At 40.0% G+C, this 19,922-nt stretch overlaps 2 protein-coding genes across 6 annotated transcripts in view; both read left to right on the top strand.

Annotated features, from left to right (window-relative positions):
* The window catches only part of ubash3bb (ubiquitin associated and SH3 domain containing Bb), a 45,019-nt gene extending 34,323 nt beyond the window's left edge, over positions 1 to 10,696 (top strand). For 2 of the 4 annotated variants that reach the window (XM_067593876.1, XM_067593874.1), the window contains exons 2-14: positions 695 to 748; positions 1,485 to 1,671; positions 1,768 to 1,966; positions 2,570 to 2,739; positions 2,909 to 3,117; positions 4,148 to 4,292; positions 4,415 to 4,541; positions 4,754 to 4,873; positions 4,963 to 5,055; positions 5,534 to 5,678; positions 7,485 to 7,591; positions 7,722 to 7,831; positions 8,473 to 10,696. In XM_067593876.1, coding sequence (XP_067449977.1) covers positions 695 to 748; positions 1,485 to 1,671; positions 1,768 to 1,966; positions 2,570 to 2,739; positions 2,909 to 3,117; positions 4,148 to 4,292; positions 4,415 to 4,541; positions 4,754 to 4,873; positions 4,963 to 5,055; positions 5,534 to 5,678; positions 7,485 to 7,591; positions 7,722 to 7,831; positions 8,473 to 8,610 — 1,804 coding nt within the window. In that variant the 3' untranslated portion in view covers positions 8,611 to 10,696. The remainder of the gene's footprint in view (positions 1 to 694; positions 749 to 1,484; positions 1,672 to 1,767; positions 1,967 to 2,569; positions 2,740 to 2,908; positions 3,118 to 4,147; positions 4,293 to 4,414; positions 4,542 to 4,753; positions 4,874 to 4,962; positions 5,056 to 5,533; positions 5,679 to 7,484; positions 7,592 to 7,721; positions 7,832 to 8,472) is intronic. The other 2 variants (XM_067593878.1, XM_067593875.1) reach the window with 1 other exon arrangement.
* Positions 10,697 to 15,385: 4,689 nt separating this feature from the next.
* On the top strand, positions 15,386 to 19,650 carry LOC137186695 (uncharacterized). Of its 2 annotated transcripts, none has more exons than XM_067595751.1 (5): positions 15,386 to 15,511; positions 15,627 to 16,240; positions 16,344 to 16,450; positions 17,361 to 17,411; positions 18,764 to 19,650. In XM_067595751.1, the coding sequence occupies exons 2-5, from the start codon at positions 15,915 to 15,917 to the stop codon at positions 19,609 to 19,611; spliced, it is 1,332 nt and encodes a 443-aa protein (XP_067451852.1). In that variant the 5' UTR covers positions 15,386 to 15,511; positions 15,627 to 15,914; the 3' UTR covers positions 19,612 to 19,650. The 2 variants fall into 2 exon arrangements, with proteins under 2 accessions (XP_067451852.1, XP_067451853.1); XM_067595752.1 differs by having other exon boundaries at positions 15,386 to 15,507.
* Positions 19,651 to 19,922: the final 272 nt, after the last annotated feature.

Genomic DNA, 19,922 nt, shown 5'->3' on the forward strand with positions numbered 1-19,922 from the left:
GAACTTATCAAAGTAGAAACATAACTGACTTCAACAAATGTTTAGATTACAAACGCGTCTTACAGTAATTTCAGCCATGACGTAAAATCTGCTTTGTTTATTCCACCACTGCCAAATATAGTCTTCTTTTAGCTCTAACTAGTGAGAGAAGAAATGCATCTCCATTTGACAATGTGATGTTTTTCTGTCTGAATTGACGGCTGCCGGATTTCTGTTTAGAGATTCACTTCAGCCAGTCAAACCAGGAAAAACCTGAATAATTCACCATCTTCCTTTTCCCAGTGACACCTCCGGAGGCAGCTCTGCTCAGTCAACAACTTTGCACCTTTTCCATATTTTCTCCCTCTTGCTTTAAAGCCATTATTTGCATCTCTTAACTGTTCAGAGTGTCAGTTTCCACATAGGCATGGATCCAGCACAGTTCTCCTTTTATTTGCCATCTGCTGCCAGAAAACTCTTGAGGATAAAAACTACAGTATAGAGAACAAGATCAATGTGTTCCAGGGCTGTTTAACTCATTCAGAAAGAAAAGAAGTATCTTCTCTGGGTTTCTCATTGCTGCATTGCGCTCACTAGTCACACATTTTCACTGTCCACACTTCACAGTATAAATGAGCAACTTGTAAGTGAACATTCTCGATGTTGTTGAGGATGTAATTTGATTTTTATTCTTCTCTCTTGTGCTCTTTTACAGATTGAAAGCCCTGGTATCAACAGGAGGTCGGAGTGTGCAAGCAGCATGTGACTGGTAAGTTAAAACAACATATGTGTTTACAGTACATACACATATACACATCACAAGTCAAGGAGATGATGATATGTTATACTGCCCTCTGCTGGGGAAAGAAGATCATCCTTCTCTGACACAAATTATTATTCCAAGCAGAGTATTTTTTTCATTTTAAAATTTCTAAATTAAAAAAGTAACAATTTTTGTAAAATTCCTCTCAACAGATTGGAAGCTCAGATTCACTAAATGTTTGTGTCCAAGAAAGCCAATGCTGTTCACCAATTGCACACAATGTAAGGAATATCACTAGTCATAAATAAAGCCTATTGGAAATGAAGGCATTTTGCACCAGTGGCTCCACCAAATGACTGTAGGCCAAATAAGATCTTTTGAAATCCTGAATTAAGACTCAGGAGTTGGTTCACTCAGAATATCTGCTGTCATTACTGGAGGACAGAACTGTTACCAGAAAACAAGCAGACAAGGCAGAAAGTTTTCTGTTCGAAACAGAAAAGTATTAAAATGATTAATTATAAAGGAGCCGTAAGGCTTGAGTGAACTGCTCTTACGGCTGAAATCATTTGCATTCAGCACTGTGTGCTCACTCACTTCCTCTTTTAAGGTTTTACTTATGTCATAAATGGACTGACATGAATTTTGTGAAGTAGAATAAGAGTTGAAAACAAAAGAACATTAAGCTCAGCAAATGTATAAACTGTGACTTTTGCTTAATTCCATTCACATCTTCCCTCAGGCTGTTCTCCCACGTGGACGACCCGTTCCTGGATGACCCTCTGCCCAGGGAGTTTGTCCTCTACCTGCGACCCAGTGGGCCACTACAGAACCAGCTCTCCCACTTCTGGCAACAGAGTCGGGTCACATGTGGCAAAAACAAAGCCCATAACATTTTTCCCCACATTACCCTCTGCCAGTTCTTTATGGTGAGTTGGAGGGCTGAACTGAACTGAAACTGAACTTTCAGAAAGGCTGATGAGTAAAGTTTACAAGGCGTGTAACTCTTTTACCCCTCTAATCAGTGTGCAGACCACAAAGTGGAAGCTCTATGCGAGGCCCTCCAGGCCACCGTGCAGCAGTGGCGGGGTCGATTTCCCAGCCCACTGCCCCTTGAGCTCTACACATCCTCCAACTTCATTGGTCTTTTCGTGGAGGAGCAGGTGGCCGACGTCCTCAAGCAGTTTGCAGCCGACTTCTCCACAGAGGCTGCCAGGAAGGCAGGTAGGAACCACAAGCATTAGAGGATAATTGCACTATACATGGATCTTAGCTGCCATCTATCTGTCCCATCTTTAATAACTGTCCTCATCACCATATCCTGTTTATTTGTTGTGTTTATAGACAGTATATCAGCAGCATCATATTCACCATGTAATGTGTGGTGACCAACTTTGTTTTCCAGCAGCGGCAGTAAATGATTGGCGGTCACATCGTGTTATTAAAGTGCTCACTCAGCCTGTCAGTGTAACTGATTTTAAACACAGGCGAAAAATGAGAGTGACTGGCAAACGGTGTGTCAGGCAGCTAAATGCCAAATCAGATTAGAGCCATGGTGTTAGTGTTAATGCTCTGTCATATGTCTGCTTCACGGTAAAGTGTCAGATTAGTGCGTGTGATGTGTGGAATGTTGAGGCTTGTCTTTTTCTTTGTTTGGTTTTTTGGTTTTTTTTTTTTCAGATTTCAACTCTAATGATGCCCTGTACAGTTTCACCTCAATGCGACTTGTTGCGCTTATTTTTTATGCAGTTTTATACAGATAACAAAAAGTGCGAAATCTGTATTCAGTATTATCTAAAACAAATTCCTGCCTCATGTGTCATCCAGAGGTCCACGTGGAGCCTCATAAGAAGCAGCTCCATGTAACTCTGGCCTACAACTTCCCCACTGATCACCTCCCCTCGCTGGAGAAACTGGCCAAGGGCATCGAAGTCAAGCTTGGCTGTGATTGGCTGGCTGTCCTCTTCTCCAGGGACATTCGTTTTGCAAACCATGAGGTAATCTATTATTCATGCTTACACTGCATGTTTCAAGGTCACATATATCTCTTTACCAGCAGCGTAAGAACATATTGACACAAGTGATAGTGAGTGATGGTGCTGACAGTTTGTTTTAAACGTCAGTAACAGCCAGTAATAGACACGCCTGTATATGTCCCATGTGCAGACCCTGCGGGTGATGTACCCCTACATGCCGCAGAATGACGATGAGCTGGAGCTGGTTCCTGGGGATTTTGTCTTCATGTCTCCAGTGGACCAGGGTAGTACCAGTGAAGGCTGGGTGAACGGGACCTCGCTGGCCACCGGGCTGTCTGGCCTGCTGCCCGAGAACTACGTCAGCCTGGCCGACGAGTCCGACACCTGGGTCTTCCACGGGTGAGCAGACCACCCATACTGGCACAAGATTCTCCAAATAGGATCAACAGATAAAAAAACATCAACATCATGATACAAAATACACATAGAACACCCATTTGACACTGAAATACTAAAAAGTACAGTTGTGAATGCGTCCAACACTTTGGTCAGATGCTGGCCAGATTACCATGAAACTGAGTGTAGATAGTTTTGGTGAATATTAATCATTTGGTGGCTTTGACCTTTTTTAATGCAACAACTAGGCCAGAATTTGCCCTTGTACACAAGACATATCAGAATGTAATTGGCAGATTATCATGAGATTGTTTGAGCGCAATCATGCTCCTCAGATGGTGACCCTCTTGACCCTCTTCATTTGAATGTCGATCAACAAACATACATGCCATCCTTTATCTCATCTATCCAAACAGCAAAATGTGGCAAAACCCTTTCTTATATTTTCAAGTTTAGATTCATTTACAATATGCATATGTTGTAAGATACAACATATCAGACTTTGTAAGCAATAAAGCGATGAATTCCTGGTCTTACTGTTTTTCCATCATTGATTCCATCATCCACAATGTTTTCACAGTCCATCAACCATTTAACAAGATGGAGACAGACGTTCATTGACTAAGATGAAGAAAAATTACAAAATAAGAACTAAACATAGCAAACAAACATATTTTCTTCAATAAACCTTTTGCTCTAAAATTGAGATTGAATTGTATATGTGAAAAAAAAACATTTAAAATTGTTTTTAAAATATCTTCTTTATTACTTTCAGAAACTTCAGAAACAAACACAACCATAACTTGTTTCCTTGAACCAGATATAAGCCAGTTACACAGTAAATTAATTGTATTAAACATTGCAGTTTTTGGTGATAATTTCCCTCTAGCACCACCTCCTGGACAAACTAAATTTTGTAGCTTCAGGTAGATGTATTTTCTTACCCAATGAATCAGCTTTTCTCAACTGCCAAGAGAAAGAAATGATGTAATTTGTACTTTATATCTGATGTGTGTTCTCCTCAACACCACAGCTCCCATTCATTCTTCAGCTGTGGGCCCTCTGACAAGACCGGCAAGGAGAGAGGATTGTTTGACGGCCTGCTGGACAGCCGACGCCCTGATAACCCCAGTCCTGGAGACACACCCACTCTCAGTCTCATCTGTCATCCAATGCAGGTAGATATTATTTAAAATTATGTGATACTGAATCTTTACAAATGACAGATTTTGAATTAAAATGTAACATATACACACATTTTTCAAAAGCCCTGTGACTTACTAATGCTTTTTATCTCTAGCAGGTCCTGCGGATGAGTGGTAGTCACTCTCGGCAGCCCAAGCGGACGCTTTTTGTGTGTCGGCACGGTGAGAGGATGGATGTGGTCTTTGGCAAACACTGGCTCTCCCTCTGCTCAGACAGTAAAGGTGAGCGCTGCCACTCAAATGCGATTAGCTCATGACAGCTTCATCTTAAATCAAAAGAAATTTAATAAATGGAGTATTGTAGGGGTAGACTGAGGTTTTTAAGTCCAATACACACTGATATTTTATAACCAGTCCCCTTGAATTTCATCAGTAAAAAAGGAAGTTTAAGGAATAAGAAAAAAAAGAATCTTCTCTTGGAAATGTTTTTGCAGGTAGATATGTCCGCTCCAATCTGAACATGCCTCCCAGTTTGCCGCTGTGGGGAGGACAGAGAGATTACGACATGGACGCTCCCATCACTGTGACTGGATGCACACAGGCACGACTAGTGGGTACGTCACCAATATCTGTAGATCTAACTAAAGAGCAGCATTGTATTATGTTCATGAAATTCATGTGCGCTACATATGTGTTTCTACAGGTGAGGCCCTGTCAGAGAGCAACACAGTGTTAGACTTTGTGTACTGCTCTCCCTCCCTGAGATGTGTTCAGACTGCACAGAACATCCTTAGAGGTAAAAAGAGTCTCAGATACACACAGAGATATGTATCATACTGTAATTTTATCTCAGGGACATCAAGAGAGTTGATCATGTTGAATTTTAGTCAACAAACCATGAGTTTAACTTTTAAGACGAGCCCTAATCAGCTGTGTGTGTGTGTGTGTGTGTGTGTGTGTGGTCCAGGTATTCCTCAGATTGTGGGGACGTAAATCTGTTTACACAGTCATTGTTTTGGGACAAAAAGCAAGTCCCCTTAATGTAAAATCATTAATTTTAGGGTGAAGACTTGGTTTAAAGTTAAGGTTAATTTAGAGTTATGTTAAGGTTAGGGTAAGGTTCAGGGTTAGGCATGTGGTGGTTATGGTTAGGGTTGTAATAATTCTCCAGGAAGTGAATGTAAGTCAATGTAACGTCCTCTGAAGTGATGGAAACACAACTGTGTGTGTGTGTGTGTGTGTGTGTGTGTGTGTGTGTGTGTGTGTGTGAGCAGGTATGCAGCAGGAAGGCAAGCTGAAGGTGCGAGTGGAACCAGGGCTTTTTGAATGGACCAAGTGGGTTTCTGGGAGCTCCTTGCCTGCATGGATACCTCCCACTGACCTGGCTGCAGCCCACTTCAGTGTGGACACAACGTACAGGTGATGCAAACAACTCAAAGGAAAACACACATCAATCAATTATATGCAACACGAGTAATTAGTCATGTAAATGTATTTGTCATCTGCAAAATGTGTCATCTACATTTGTAAAATGATCCCTGGATACAGTACATGGGAAAAAAAACAAACATTTGAAACAATCTTATGAAACACGACAGGTTGGTTGTGTTGTTGGGCAGTAATGAAAGCTTAGTCAGCATTATTTAACTACAGAACTGTGTCGTGCTCCCGCTCAGTTAACTCTGGATTTTTCTATCCAGCTCTGAGCTTGCGTCACTTGACTTGGAGTGATTTTCAGCAAGGTGGAATAAGTCTACAAAATAATCCCACGACTTGAGTAGAATAAGAAGCTGAAGAGACTTTAGAGATAATGTCCAAATATTTAACCTAAGGCTATTTTTGGCATTTTCAACATGTTCAGCAGTCTAGAATAGTGATATTTTGGTGCTTTTTTTTCTCATGATGAACAATGTGATATGAATAAGTGATACACTTAAGAACAGTTAAAGTAGACTATCCCTGCTGCCAAAGCAGAGTACAGATAATAAAAAAATTTATTAATATGCAGGTAAAACTAACTAAAAACTAAGCATTTATTAGGCTGTTGGTCTGCAAAACAGGTCAAGTTGTAAACCTAGAGTGGCAATTGTCAACTGACATCATTATCATGACAGGCAAAGTGATTCTACTGATCTATAAAATATGTCTCTATTGCTCATCACTACTTGCCATTTTATAGTTAAGTCAGTGCTCTTGTCTGTGTCAGGATGCTGTAGGAATGATGACTTAGTTTATCCAGTGATCAGGGCTGTTGGCAGGTACTGATCTGATCCTCTAAAGTGAACCCGCTCCGGAGCAGGTTAGTAGTGTAGAATAGGTTACCATGGTAATCCAACCTCATTAAAAGTGGACCATTTTTGTAATCCTTAAGATAGCTGATTAATAGGGTGTTTCCACCACAGGAAGTTTCCCAGTGGACTAAGAACCTTTTGAGAATCTAAAGGGATCAAATCTGTATTTGGACCAGAGGAATGAGGAACTAAATGTAGTTCCCGTAGGATAGTTCCTGATGCTAAAAGTCCCTGGTCGGGGGAGATTTTACCTTCCAAAGATACAGGAACTTTAGGGGCAGGGTTTGCAGGGCTGACTGTCGCCGATTGGTTCATTGCTTTAACTTGCTTCATTCATAAAACGAGGACGTATTCTAGTATTTATATTAAGACAAGGGGTGGACATTTGTAATCGTTTGTTAATGTTAAAAGTAAAGTTAGGCTTTGTTGTTGACTTAAACACGAACAGGAATGCTGAAAAGGGACTTTCAGTTCCTAGTTTAGTTCCTGAGGTTAGTTCCTCTGGTTCAATAGTTCCTTTAACTTTTTGGTTGAAAAGGAGCTTAACCCACTAATCTGGCTTTATGATAAAGTACCCTGATCATTGACTTTTTGGGCTTTTTCCATTATAATTTCTCTGCTTTTTGCACTTCACTAATTATCTATTTTGTTTTGTTTGCATCAGAATTTGTACATATGAGTATAAATACTTAATACACAGTGTGTACAGTTTACATGTACCACCTGTAGCTGTAGCTGTGTGGTTGTACTTGTGTAATTATGTGCTGCCAAATCTTCTTCACTTAAAACAACAACTACACAACCCCAGTGCACTCCAACACACTACCTCCCTTCAATGGCACACGAAAGAACTGAACTCTTTTGCTGAGATTTCAACAGCTGAAAGTGGAGACAGAGAGTTTCCCATCAATAACTGGTATTTATCTCCATACAGACCTCTGATCCCAGTCAGCAAGCTCACTGTGTCTGAATCCTATGAGAACTACATGAGTCGGAGCTACCAGGTGACCAAAGATATCCTGTCAGACTGCAAAAACACTGGTATGAGACACTCCTTAGAGTTTGGTAGTTGTTGAGTTTGAGTTTGCGTAGGTGAAGTATTTTTTCTCATTTGCTCATGTGTTTGTCCACTGCTGATATTGCATCCTGCCTGGGTTTCCACTCTCTGCAGGAAACAACGTGCTGATTGTAGCCCACGCTTCTTCCTTAGAGGCCTGCACACGCCAGCTGCAGGGCCGCAGCCCACAGAGCGCCAAGGACTTCATCCAAGTGGTCCGAAAGGTCTGTTCACTGCATATCTGTTTTTGATGTCCCTTATTACTTCCATCTGGTTCCCTCAGTTCTTCTCTCCATGCTGATTGTGGCTCAATGTACAAAAACACTTGTGTGTACATGCAAAAACACAGTGAAGAACAGAGATGTAAGAGGAAATATGAATCAAAGTCAAACCAAGATGTTCAAGTGTTAAAAAAGTTATTTTTAATTGGACACCTGACCAGTAGATTGACATGCTTGAATGAAGTGTGCTTTTTAGTTCTTACTACAACCATGTGCTCCACATCCTGCCTAGTTTCCCTTATTTTTTTGCATTAAAAAAATCTAATTATCTATCTATTCCAACAAATATCAAGAACCTAGACTTAGACAATGTTGAAATTTAACAAACCATCATCATCATTTTCAAATGATGAAACAATGTTATTGTTTGTGCCACAAGATGGCTGCAGAGTGCACAATGTGCGATTAGCCACTTGCAAGCAAATAAAGAGGTGTAAGCAGAAAGCAGTCAAAGTCACCTATACAAAACACAATGATTGTCATCAAGAAAATTAAAGGTGCTCTATAAATGATACTGTCCAACTACAGAACTTAAAGTTGAACCTCTTCTTTTTGTCTTATTAATTCCTCTGCTTCTACCTCAGATCCCGTACCTGGGCTTCTGCTCCTGTGAGGAGCAGGGAGACACGGGGGTGTGGCAGTTAGTGGACCCTCCTATCCTTCCCCTCACACATGGACCAAACCACACCTTTGACTGGAGGGAGACACTTCTGCAAGAATGACATCTGCCGGATACCAACCCCCAACCTGATCATACCGTACTCCCCACAGACTGCAGTAACAAGTTTCAGACCAGTGGCCCCAAATACTGTAATTTTTCTTTTTTCACCCTCTTAACAAAGCCGGTGGCTTTACAGTGACAGTCACAGAAGCTCTCTGCCTGAATTGAAGGAGCCAGTTAATGGTTGGTGAACTGACTCCATCCCTCTGATGCTGCTTTCATCAATAATTTAGCAAATGTCCACACTCAAATTTCATTGTATTTTTTTTTTTTTTTTGCAAGAGCGAGGGAAATGTTCGCTCGGGCAGAATGGGTGTTAGCTACACTGTGTAAGGAGAGCTTTCACTGGAATCCAGTAGCTTGATCATGTGTATTTATTGTCACCCCAGTCTCAGGAAGTTTTGTGGAATTAGCATGGTATGCTGCTGTGCATGATTAGTAAGAAACAAGCTTTTTTTCCAACAAAAGTATTTCATGGAGTAAGCAGGTCTACAGTAGTAGAGTGACACTGGTGTAACGCCATAGAAAGCAAAGGCGTGGAAGTTGTAGAGTTGAGATACCTTTACTCTCACCTCGGATGACTCAGGTTCTGTTTTTAACTTGTCAGTGAAAGTCTGAGTTCCCTGAATACACAGAAAGTTCATATTTGTTCTGCATATATTTTAATACTAAACAGAAGTTGGTTTCTTCACCTAAATTTAACCATTATCTAACATTTAATATTAGCTGTGTGTCCAAAATCACACCCTCATTAACTGTGATCAGCAGTAAAGTAAGTAAGTTGAGATTTCTTATGAATCATCAATTGCATTATCACTGACAAGTGTTGTGTCGCACAACTTCAATTTTGGCATGTATCAAATAATGGCACTATTAGCAGCAGGTTGTGTACAGTACAGGCCATGGACTGGGAATTTGAAACACTCAAATAAAAATGCAGAAAGTACTTAAACAGGGAGTGATTTCTGTCACAGCCTTTGAGTGTTATGAATTCAGAAAATGCCTAATGTTTTAAGCTACATTAGCGACGTAGCTATAGAGAACTCGGCAGATTGGTCGGTCATATGTTACATACTAAATGTACACATTCTAACATGCTTACATCAGCAGCATTAGCAGGTAACCGTGCTAGTGTTTGTATTGGGTTTAGCTTGTGTGCCAGCATGCAAATATTCAAAGTGATGCATGTTAACATGCTACCATTTGCACAAAAGTACATATAGTGGACTATGTAGTAAATAGGGAGTGATTTAAGCTCATAGCTATACTATGAGCTTAATACTAATACAGTATAACTCATGAACAAGCTAAAAAGCTAAACGTTAGCATTTGACATATAAGCATGTTAACATGGATAAACCATGTTAACCTTTCCTCTGGTGCCTCTCACCTGACAGTTCTTGCTCTACTAATGGTAAAGCTCTAATAACGAAGTTGTCTAAACATTGTTCATCTATCCAACAAGTTTATTCTCTAGCATATAATGCACATTATATGATTATTGGGCGGCTAAAGTGGCTGTAGACTTTTAGTCTTGCTTTTAATGTTGTGTGACAAAATGTTTTGCATAAATTGTGTCTACAATGTCTAATTTGCTTTTTGAGAATTTGTGCTCCTTTCACAAAATGTTTTGAGACTATAGAGGATTTATACTGAGTGTTACAGATCCCAGCAGCATTTCCACTTCATCATACATGTGACAATGTTTGACTGTGAGCTCACTTTAAATCACAGTGCTCGTGACCAGATAAAATTGATTGTTTTAAAAGCAATAGCATCATTTGTCCTGCTTGTCCTGCTTCAGTGGCTGAGGGAATCAAGTCTTCATCAAGGCCTTTTCCTGATGCTAAACACATTACGTGGCCCCACATGTAGCACACCCAGTACAGCAGTGTCTTCTACCATTCATGTATTATATTTAAAAATGAAACAGCCGCAATTATGACAGCACAAACTGCACTGTGACAATCATACAGTAGCTTGTTGATTCTGGTCCAGCAGCAATTTTCGTGTGCGTTTTTGTTATATGTAGTTCAGTAGTTCAAGAGTTCTGAGTAGCTGTAAAAATCATATTTTGGGAAAAAGTCTTCCAGTTGCATTTATATTTATTTATAAGCCTTTCTTTCAAATGTTAGAAGCAAAATATTAAAAAAAAGAGAATCATCACTTTTAGCAGCATGCAAGATTTTATGCCCTGTATCTCAGGTGTTAACTGCATTTAAGACATACGTATATGCAGCTTTGAAAACTGTTCCATTGATGGGTTATTATGTTGTTGTGAGTGCCTCTTGGAATTAAAGTGATGTGTCCTGATAATGATAACTGTAATGACTGCCCACTATGGTAACAGCTACAGAAGAAGATGCCATGGTGTGAGCTTCATCAGTTGGAAACAGAAACAGAAAGTTTGCTTAATCTGATACTTGATGCACATCACACATACTCATCAAGACATCATAGTAGTTGCATGTTTTGATCCATTCCTTATTGTAAGGCAGTTCTCAGTCAGCAGAGCCTCATTCATGAATCCCTCTCAGTTCTAGGTAAAGCACTCCACTCACAGATGTGACAAAGCGAAATAATAAAACACAAGATGTGTCCCATTTCATGGACAGACTCTTTGGAACTACACATCCGAGGACCAAATATGTCAAGTAAGGCATGACCTGAGAACTCATGATGACACTGTGGAGAATCCTGTGTGCGCCAAATCTGGAGGAGGCGCAGGTTCAGCTCAGGGCCATAGCTACCATTGAGGACACTTTGGCCATTCCTTTGCATGATCAGTTTACATTGTACAGTTTAAGACCACCACATGGTAGATATTTAAAGGTGTAATATACGACATTCAGCCCCACTCGATGTCAGCAAAGATATAGTGTAGTAATGACGACCTGAGCAGAGAATGGAGTCACACTCCCTCTGTGTGTGTTGTAATCCCAGCCTCTCTGTTCTTTGTTTTGATAGCTGGTCTGGCCGCATGTGGATGTTAGTGCATGTGAGCCCCTCCGTGTCTCCCCGGCATCCGTTTTTATCATGGCAGCTGGATCACAAAGTTTATCATATTATCACTAAACAGTACACTAAAATGCAGTATGTTTCTGAAAGTATCTGAGGCAAGAAATAGGCAATGTGACAACAGAATCTTGATTCATGCTTGAATCAAGATTCAGCCTACTGCCTACTTTGACAATTTGATCCAAGTTTTGTGAGCTGTCGGCTCAGGGACCGCTTTTTTTCCCCCAACTTTATCGAGTAAACAACACGCACATTTGTTTTGGTCTGAGATGCTGGTGTTAGTGCAACATCTAGTGGGGCTGAATGTCGTATATTGCATTTTTAAAGAGTGACTTAATACCAGACTGAAAAGTAGCATTTCACTGCCCCCTCTGGTAGAAAGTTTCAATACTGTTTCACCCAACACCGATGTCACGGTGTACCATGGAGTACATACTTCTACATCACTTCAGCAAGGTGAGAAGGTAATAATCACCTCCAGATTTTTTTAGACTTTCTTTTTGGTATATGGAGTGAGGGTACCTTTGGGGGGAGTTCGGTTCATGATCTCAGTATTTCTAAAATGCTGGCTACAGCCCAGGTTCAGCCCACTAACCTTCAGTCCTCTGAAGGATGCACCTTTCTTTGTAGGCTGTGTCCTTTGAAGGAGATAGCCTGAGGAATGGGACAGCTAGTCTAACTCCCAAATAGCACTGACTGAACGCTTCGTCCTGGACACACAGACTATTAGATCCATCACCTTGCAGGGTTTCACATTTGCTAAACTATAACATCTCTGTACTCGTGCAGCTTTAAAATAAAATTATGACTACACAGAGGCTAGAAAGAAACAAACAGTATGAATCCATACTAAATCACATACTGTTTTGTGTTAAAACTTGCATCAACCCATAGTGAGCAAGGCAGCTCAGGCTAAGGCTGTGTTTACACATAGCATTTTTCTTTTAGGAAAAACTGCCAGGAGAGTGTTTTATGAGAACAGAAAAATCTGCACAACAGACCGCTCAGTTTTGCTCAACAGTAATTCTCCCGAGGTTTTTTCTCAGCTGTTGTTGTTATGGGTGTTCAGCTCTGCCAAAACCTCCAATCGGTGCAGAGCGTTTTAAGGGAATTAAAAGTTTGACATTGCTGTGTACTTATTCACGTCTACTGAGTTAGCAGAGAAGATTGATGCAACTATAGCTATAGCTAGCAGGCAGCGAGCTTAGATTAGCAAAAGCAAAAACTGGAAGCAGGGGGAAACAGCAAGCCTGGCTCTGTCCAGAGTTCAAAACTGTGCCTACCAAAAACTAATTTTTATTTCATTTTACTAATCAACGCGTTGTATCTATTGTCTTTAATCTGTACACAAGGAGAAATATATCAATGACAAGAGTGTTGATCATCCAAGATAACAAACAAGAACTAAACAAACAAGGTACTATGCATTCATTAGTGTAATTTAGAGGTGGTAATGGGTGTGTTTTTGAGTTTTGTAGTGAGCCTATAGGCTAGCTGTTTCCCCTGCTCCTGGTCTTTGTGCTAATTGACTCCCAGCTCTAACTTCTTAGTTAATGCACAGACATAACACTCATCTAACTCTTGGCAAGAAAGTGAATAAGCGCACTTTCTTTTATATTCAAGAGGGATTGGCAATTAGGAAATTAAAAACTACACATGAACACACTCCTACTCCATTAACTGCTTCATAACTCAACTTGGTTTGGAAATCTCCATTGGTAAGCATCTGCCTTTGAAGAACTTGGTCTTCAAATTCTTTCAGGAGAAAAAACTATTTCTGCTTCATGAAAACATAATAATTAACCCTTCTGACATCACAAATTTGGTTAAAGTCAATGTAGTACATTCCTTCACAAGAACTATATCTACATCCCCCTGTTTCTTAGTTCTGCAAGCCATCATCATTAATATTGTTGTTTTTGTCCAATGAAATATCTGTGTTGTAAATGCTTTGTTGACACATTGAGGCAATGATACAGGCGTTGGAATGAAATACACTGCTACTACAGAAATGTGAAAGGTTTTCTTTTTTTTAAATTAAATTTAAATTTTCATCACACAACATACTGGAACAGCATATATTCTGTTAGAGTTACAAACTGTGTGTTTGTAGAAAAAGAGTGAAACTCCAGAAGAAGAGAGCCATGTGTCTGAAAAGTGTGTCAAAAGAAACAAAGCAAGGAAGAGGCCATGTTGTTCCTCTATCCTTTATTTATTGTCTGAACATATCACCAAACATGTATAGCAATTAATTTAAAGTTACCTGTTTTGAAAAATATATTGACTTGTAATTTAAGATGAAATGGGTTTTGAGGCTTCATGTGAAATTTACTTTAATTTTAAATTTCTTCTGTTCTTTTGTTTGTGAAGCATTGAATCATAGAAAGAAGCTGTTCTTATTAAGCAGCTCTAATATTTTCATATTTTGAGTACTCTGCAGGCTCGAGAGGGAAAGTAAGCCAATCATTCCACGATATGTGGTGACATTTTTCATTTGCAGTTTGGTTTTGTTCTGATGGAACATGAAACTTTTTCTCCATAGCAATAACATTATAAAACAACAGTTGAGCACAGTTACTATTTATCCATTTGGTTGCACCTATGCTGCAAATACTGTAAAGGAATACACATCAAATAAAATTGTACGTCCTTATTTCTGTTTTATTTTGTGAGTGTGTCCACAATAAATGTTCTCATCCTGAATAAAAGTTGCAGTAAAGCATGGCTGACTGCTGAAAATCAGTATTGTTGTTTTTTATGCCCTCAAACTCAAGTAGGTCTATCTGCAGACTTGCAGTATCTACAAGACACACCCACTTTACTACGTGACACACCCACTTGGTTAGGTTTAGACATGAGGAGTGGGATGGTTAGGGGGTCAGGGTTAAGGTTAGGGTGTAGTAAAGTGGGCATGTCATGTAGTAAAGTGGATGTGTCTTGTAGGTCTGCAAGACTGCAAACAGATCCTTCTCCCCAAACTAGTTGAAGATTGGATCTATAATCCAGGCAAACAAGGACATTTGTCTTTGTTTCCAAAATCTTGACATTTTGGAGATACAACGTTTCCTAGTTGTATCTGAATAATACTGGAGGATTAACCATCATGTGCCATTACACCTTCTGTTTCTCCATCCAGCTGAAGATGTACAGGGTGTGCAGTGACCCTGTCGCTGCTCAGAGGGGTGGAAGCTAGATGTTGGCTGTGACCCAAGATAGTATTTTGAGGGTGATCTCACTCACTAGTGGGGAACTGCTCCTACTGTCCTGACTCTTCTCTATAAACCTGTCGGACCCTGAAGGTTTTTTTGTGGTCTGTGGAAAGGTCTCTTGGTACAAGACACAAGTCCTTCTCCTTGTCCAGCCAAGTGGATCATTCAAGACCTATGACCGCTGTAACAGGATACTCTGGCTGCTTTCTCCGCAAATATTTAGGTGGCACAAAATTTTATATATAGTATACTACTAAATTAGCAAAAAGAAATCAAACTTTACACTCTTACCTGAAAATATTGAGATACTGCATGAAATCCAAAGCTGTGAAAAATAGAGCCTTAAGTAACAAATTTCATTTGCAATTTTATTTTTTGATATAAATGTTATTGATTTAATTTCCTTTTACTATATATTATCATTATTATTTATGTACTAGAGCATACAAACCCTCATTATTATCTTTAGAAATCTTGATGTGAGTTCCATTTTCTTAACTGGTTGTTAATATTTAAATGTCAATGTTTAAATTCAAAAAATGCATCACAGCAGAGCAGAGGGGAGGCCTCTCCTGAGCAGCAGGGCTTACAGCAGGTCATCAAAACCTGCAGGAAGTACTTGCTAGAAGGAGTGAAGGCCAAAGCATCAAGCACACAAGAAGGTCATCCTGGTGAGTTTTTGAAATAATAGAATCTTATGAATGAGATTTGTGTGGCAGTTAGGGTGGTGATTTTTGTTCACTGCATCAACATCTAACATCTAACTGTTTATGTTGGGTAAAACTGGTAGGAGAGTCTGGAGCCTAAGCTGTTGGAGAGGGCAGAATGTCACATAGCTGTTGATGTGAACACTGAGCCTCTGAAATGGCCCATAGCTCCAGATGGATACATCCCCAACTCTGTGATCCGGAGCTGGAGGAAGAGAGGGAAGGGACTTAGCAAAGCAGACTGTTGGGATGACATCGTCTTTTATAGTCTCTATCAGGGGGATGAGACCACCACAGAAGATCAGGAGGAATGGAGCACAAGAACTTTGTTTTTTCTAGATGAGGAGGAGGATGAGAAAGAAAAGACTGACATGGTGAAAGGAAGGATGAAACAAAATAAAGATGAGAAAAAGAAAAAAGAGGATAAAACAGACATTAAGGGAAAGAAGGAAATTGAGAAAAATGAGAAAAGGGAAGAAATAACCGAGGTGAAGAGGAAGGAAAATGAGGTTGTAAAGAAAGAAACAGAAGAAGAGAAGGCGCGAAGGCCTGTCCTCCTCAAGCAGTCCAGTAACATCCAGCCTGAGAAGAATCTGCAGAGCCAGCTGAAAACATTTCCTGATGTAAAAATGAATGTGGAGCCTCAGAGGGAAGAAGTCGCTTCAAAATATAGTTCAAGAACTGTTGTGAGCTTCCTGTAAGTGTTAAAACTAAATAATGGTTTGACAACTATTCAGAATTTCATAAGGAGGATGAATGTGAATTCATTCATATGAACTTTTTAACATTATTTTTTCTAGCCCTGCCTCCTGTCATGAAAAAGGACCTAAAAGAGAGCTTAAGGACGATGTGGAGTTTCCTGTGTCCAATACACAGAGAATAGGCCTATCCAGTTCTGTGCCTAAAGGTACACTACAGTGGTGGAAGAAGTATTCAGATCCTTTACTTAAGTAAAAGTACCAATACAGTGATGTAAAAATACTCAATTACAAGTAGAAGTCCTGCATGAAAAATCCCACTACAGTAAAAGTACATAAATATTATGAGCTTGATGTAGTTAAAGTATTGCAGTAAAAGTAGTGATTTGGTGCCTCTGACTGATATATTATTATATATGACATCTTTAGATTATTAATACTGAAGCATCAGCATGTTACTGTTGTAGCTAGTTTAGTCCAGTGGTTCCCAACCTAGGGGTCAGGCCCCTCCAAAGGTCACTAGATAAATCTGAGGGGTCGTGAGATGATTAATGGGAGAGGAAAGAAGAAAAAACAAAGTTCTGATACACAAATCTGTTTTCAGTTTTTGGACTTTTTCTCTAATCTTTGATTTTTGGTGAAATATTGGATCATTTGAACATTTATTGAAATGAAAGCATGTGAGAAGTTAAGAGGGAAAAATCACTATTTGGTGGAGCTGTTAACAACTCATAGACATGTGAAATGTGACCCCGACTACACACTGCTTTTTGTAAGACGTCAAAAGCCAAAAAGGTTGGAAACCACTGGTTTCATCTTTAACAATGTGTTGTATTTTAAAAGCATGTTATATTATCCATTGTGTCAAATCTTCATCTGAAAAGTAACTAAAGCTGTTTAATAAATGTAGTGGAGTAGAAAGTACAATATTTCCCTCTGAAATGTAGTGGAGTGGAAGTATAAAGTAGCATCAAATGGAAATACTCAAGTACCTCAAAGTTGTAGGCTACTTAAGACTTCCAGATATGTGCATCAGTGATATGCTATTTGAAAATGTCATTTTGGCCTGCATGTGAAAATGTATTTTTCATCGTCCAACACTTTTTTCCATCTCTGTAGAGTGCACAGAGCCTCCAGTGGTATCTGCTGATATTGTCATCTCAAAGCAAGGTTCATGTCACTCTGTATATTCATCTAGCACATGTAGACATTGGGCCACATGCAAGAACAACTCATACAAACACATTCTTAAGTGGCACGTAGCAGTCATCTAACTGAACCTGCTTTATTCACTAATTTACCCGTACTTAGAGTTTTCTCTGAGTAATGAATGAAATTCACAAGTGGTCCAGACCTTTTGTACAAGTCATGAACAGACATTTTGATTTTTAGATTTTAATGGGATGACAACAATTCAGTAGGAAATCTCACTCTGCCTCAGGGTCTTTATACATGTCACTGTCCAGGTAAATGTCCCCTGTTATAACATCTGGCAGTGTAACATTACCCACTGTCACATCCTCTTGACTGCCTCCAATTTATCTTCTGGATGTTAAGCAAGGCATTTATATTTATATCAACTAATGCCTTCTTTATTGCTGTCACAGTACTGCTCTGCTATGTGTTGACAGCTATAGTAACACTTTCTTGCTTTTTGGGTACCCTAATACGACTACTGACACTGCTTAATTTGTTAGGTTTTTGTCTGATGATTTCCGACAGCAGGACTTGAAGCTTGAAGCTAAGTTTGTTGATTTGTAGATTTGCTGAATTTTTGCTTGGAACACTTGTATGAACAAACCTCACAGTTAAAAGTAAGAGGTTTAGTTTAAAAAACAAACACATTCTTACATGAGGCCCTTTGCTTCTCACAGTATTTAAACCATCATTCATAAAGGATTTCTTAAGTGTGTCTTAAAACTACAGTCAGGTGTCCATATGAACAGTGAAAGAGGTTTTCTTCCTGTTCATACTGGATATTAAAAGATCTCCTTCAAATGTGCTTTCAATGTAAGTGATGGAGGCCAAAATCCACAGTGTGTCCACACAGTCATTTAAAAGTTGATGTGAAGCTTATATGAGGCTTCAGCAGTCTGAGTTAGTCATATCAAGTGAATATCTGCCACATTTACAGTCTTTTTAGCATCAAATTCCCTCTTTGTGTTTCCTCTGATGGTGTTTCCCTGTTGAGCTGTGGTGGAAGTATAGTAACAGGAAGAGGAACTTTGGCACTAAAAAGACTGTAACGTTGAAAGATATCTACTTGATTTGACTCATTTGGACGACTGAAGCTTCATATTAGCTTCAGATAAACTTTTAAACACATTTTTGCACAGGAGGAGGACTGTGGATTTTGTCCCCCATCACTTACATTCTAAGTGCATTATGAAGGGATCTTCTAATGGTCAGTATGAACAGGAGGAATGACTATGGCAAGTAAAAACATTTGGGCACCTGACTGTTTTAACTTTTACTGCATTTGTCCTTTAATATTTCACTTTGTTTGTGTTGCATGTTTGCAGAACCCAGGATTACCTCGCACCTACCACCTATAGAGCCTCAAAACTTTACTCCTCATCCCCTGAAGTCCCCCCCTCCTGCTCCAGAGGATCCACAACGCCAACCCAACCGCCGGCCTTCTGGAGGCTTGCCAGTCAAAGATCAAAGGTTTCTCCTGTCTTCGGCCAAATATAACACGATTAGACATCAAACACAGGTGCCTCTTGATCGAAAAGTCTTGGAGCTTTATAAGAAGTTCAAAGCCAGTAACAAGAACTCGTCACACCATGGAAAACTCTCCACCAGTGAAAAGCACCGTCTTGCATTTAGGGCTATGCTGTCCAACACTGAAACTCAGCCCCCCAGATTTACCCATCCTGAATGTCTCAGCCACCCACTCGATTCTGATTACTCAACACAGTTTGCACAAACTATCCATTCTATCAAAGACCAAAGAGGCCACAAGCCCATGCCAGAGTGGAGGAAGAGCCTGTACAAACTTATTTCTCTCCAAGGTTTCCGTTCTCCACGGGCAACAAGGTTGGCTGCAACAGAGCATCCGCTCAAGTCTTCCAATGCCAAACAACCTCTGGCAGCCGTCCCCACACTGCAGCCTGGCCAGGCAGCAGTGCATCAGAGGGTGTTGCAGAAGATTCAGATGAAAGACACCCAGGAGCTGGCCTCCTTCTGCTTCCACCACGTGATCCCAATGCCCTCCCAACACAGCTTCTTCACTTTGAAACCCTGTGGGAAGACTCAGTATGGAAAGCTGCAGTTTGATTGGATGAGGGGACTTGGGGAGGAAAAGCTGCTCAAAGTGTCCTCAGTTAAACCCAAGGATACTGCTCACAAAGTTGTGGATGAGTTATGAGTTATTCGGTCGAACAATAAAATAATCCTCTGTGCATTATTTTTGTCTATATTATGGTTATGTAATATAGTAATTTAATGACTTTTGTGATTCCCAGGCTTTTCCTTTAATGTCACCTGTGAGGCACGATTGACTTTGGTGATCCTGTTCCTCAGACGCAAGGACCAGGTTGACACATTTAGGTGAAATGTCTGGACCACTGATGGATGGATCGCCATTAAGTTTCATACAGACATTTATGCTTCCTAGATGATGAGTTGTACTGACTTTGGTGATCCCCTGACTTTTCCTCTAGCCTAGCACCACCATGA

The sequence above is a fragment of the Thunnus thynnus genome, chromosome 7 (genome assembly GCF_963924715.1).
Source record: "Thunnus thynnus chromosome 7, fThuThy2.1, whole genome shotgun sequence".
Taxonomy (NCBI): domain Eukaryota; kingdom Metazoa; phylum Chordata; class Actinopteri; order Scombriformes; family Scombridae; genus Thunnus; species Thunnus thynnus.

Bases quoted from the DNA above. Each gene is read 5' to 3' on its own strand.
- LOC137186695 (XM_067595751.1), top strand. From the start codon at position 15,915: ATGGTGAAAGGAAGGATGAAACAAAATAAAGATGAGAAAAAGAAAAAA. The intron at 16,241-16,343 runs GTAAGTGTTAAA...TATTTTTTCTAG, and splicing joins AGAACTGTTGTGAGCTTCCT to CCCTGCCTCCTGTCATGAAA. The intron at 16,451-17,360 runs GTACACTACAGT...CCATCTCTGTAG, and splicing joins ATCCAGTTCTGTGCCTAAAG to AGTGCACAGAGCCTCCAGTG.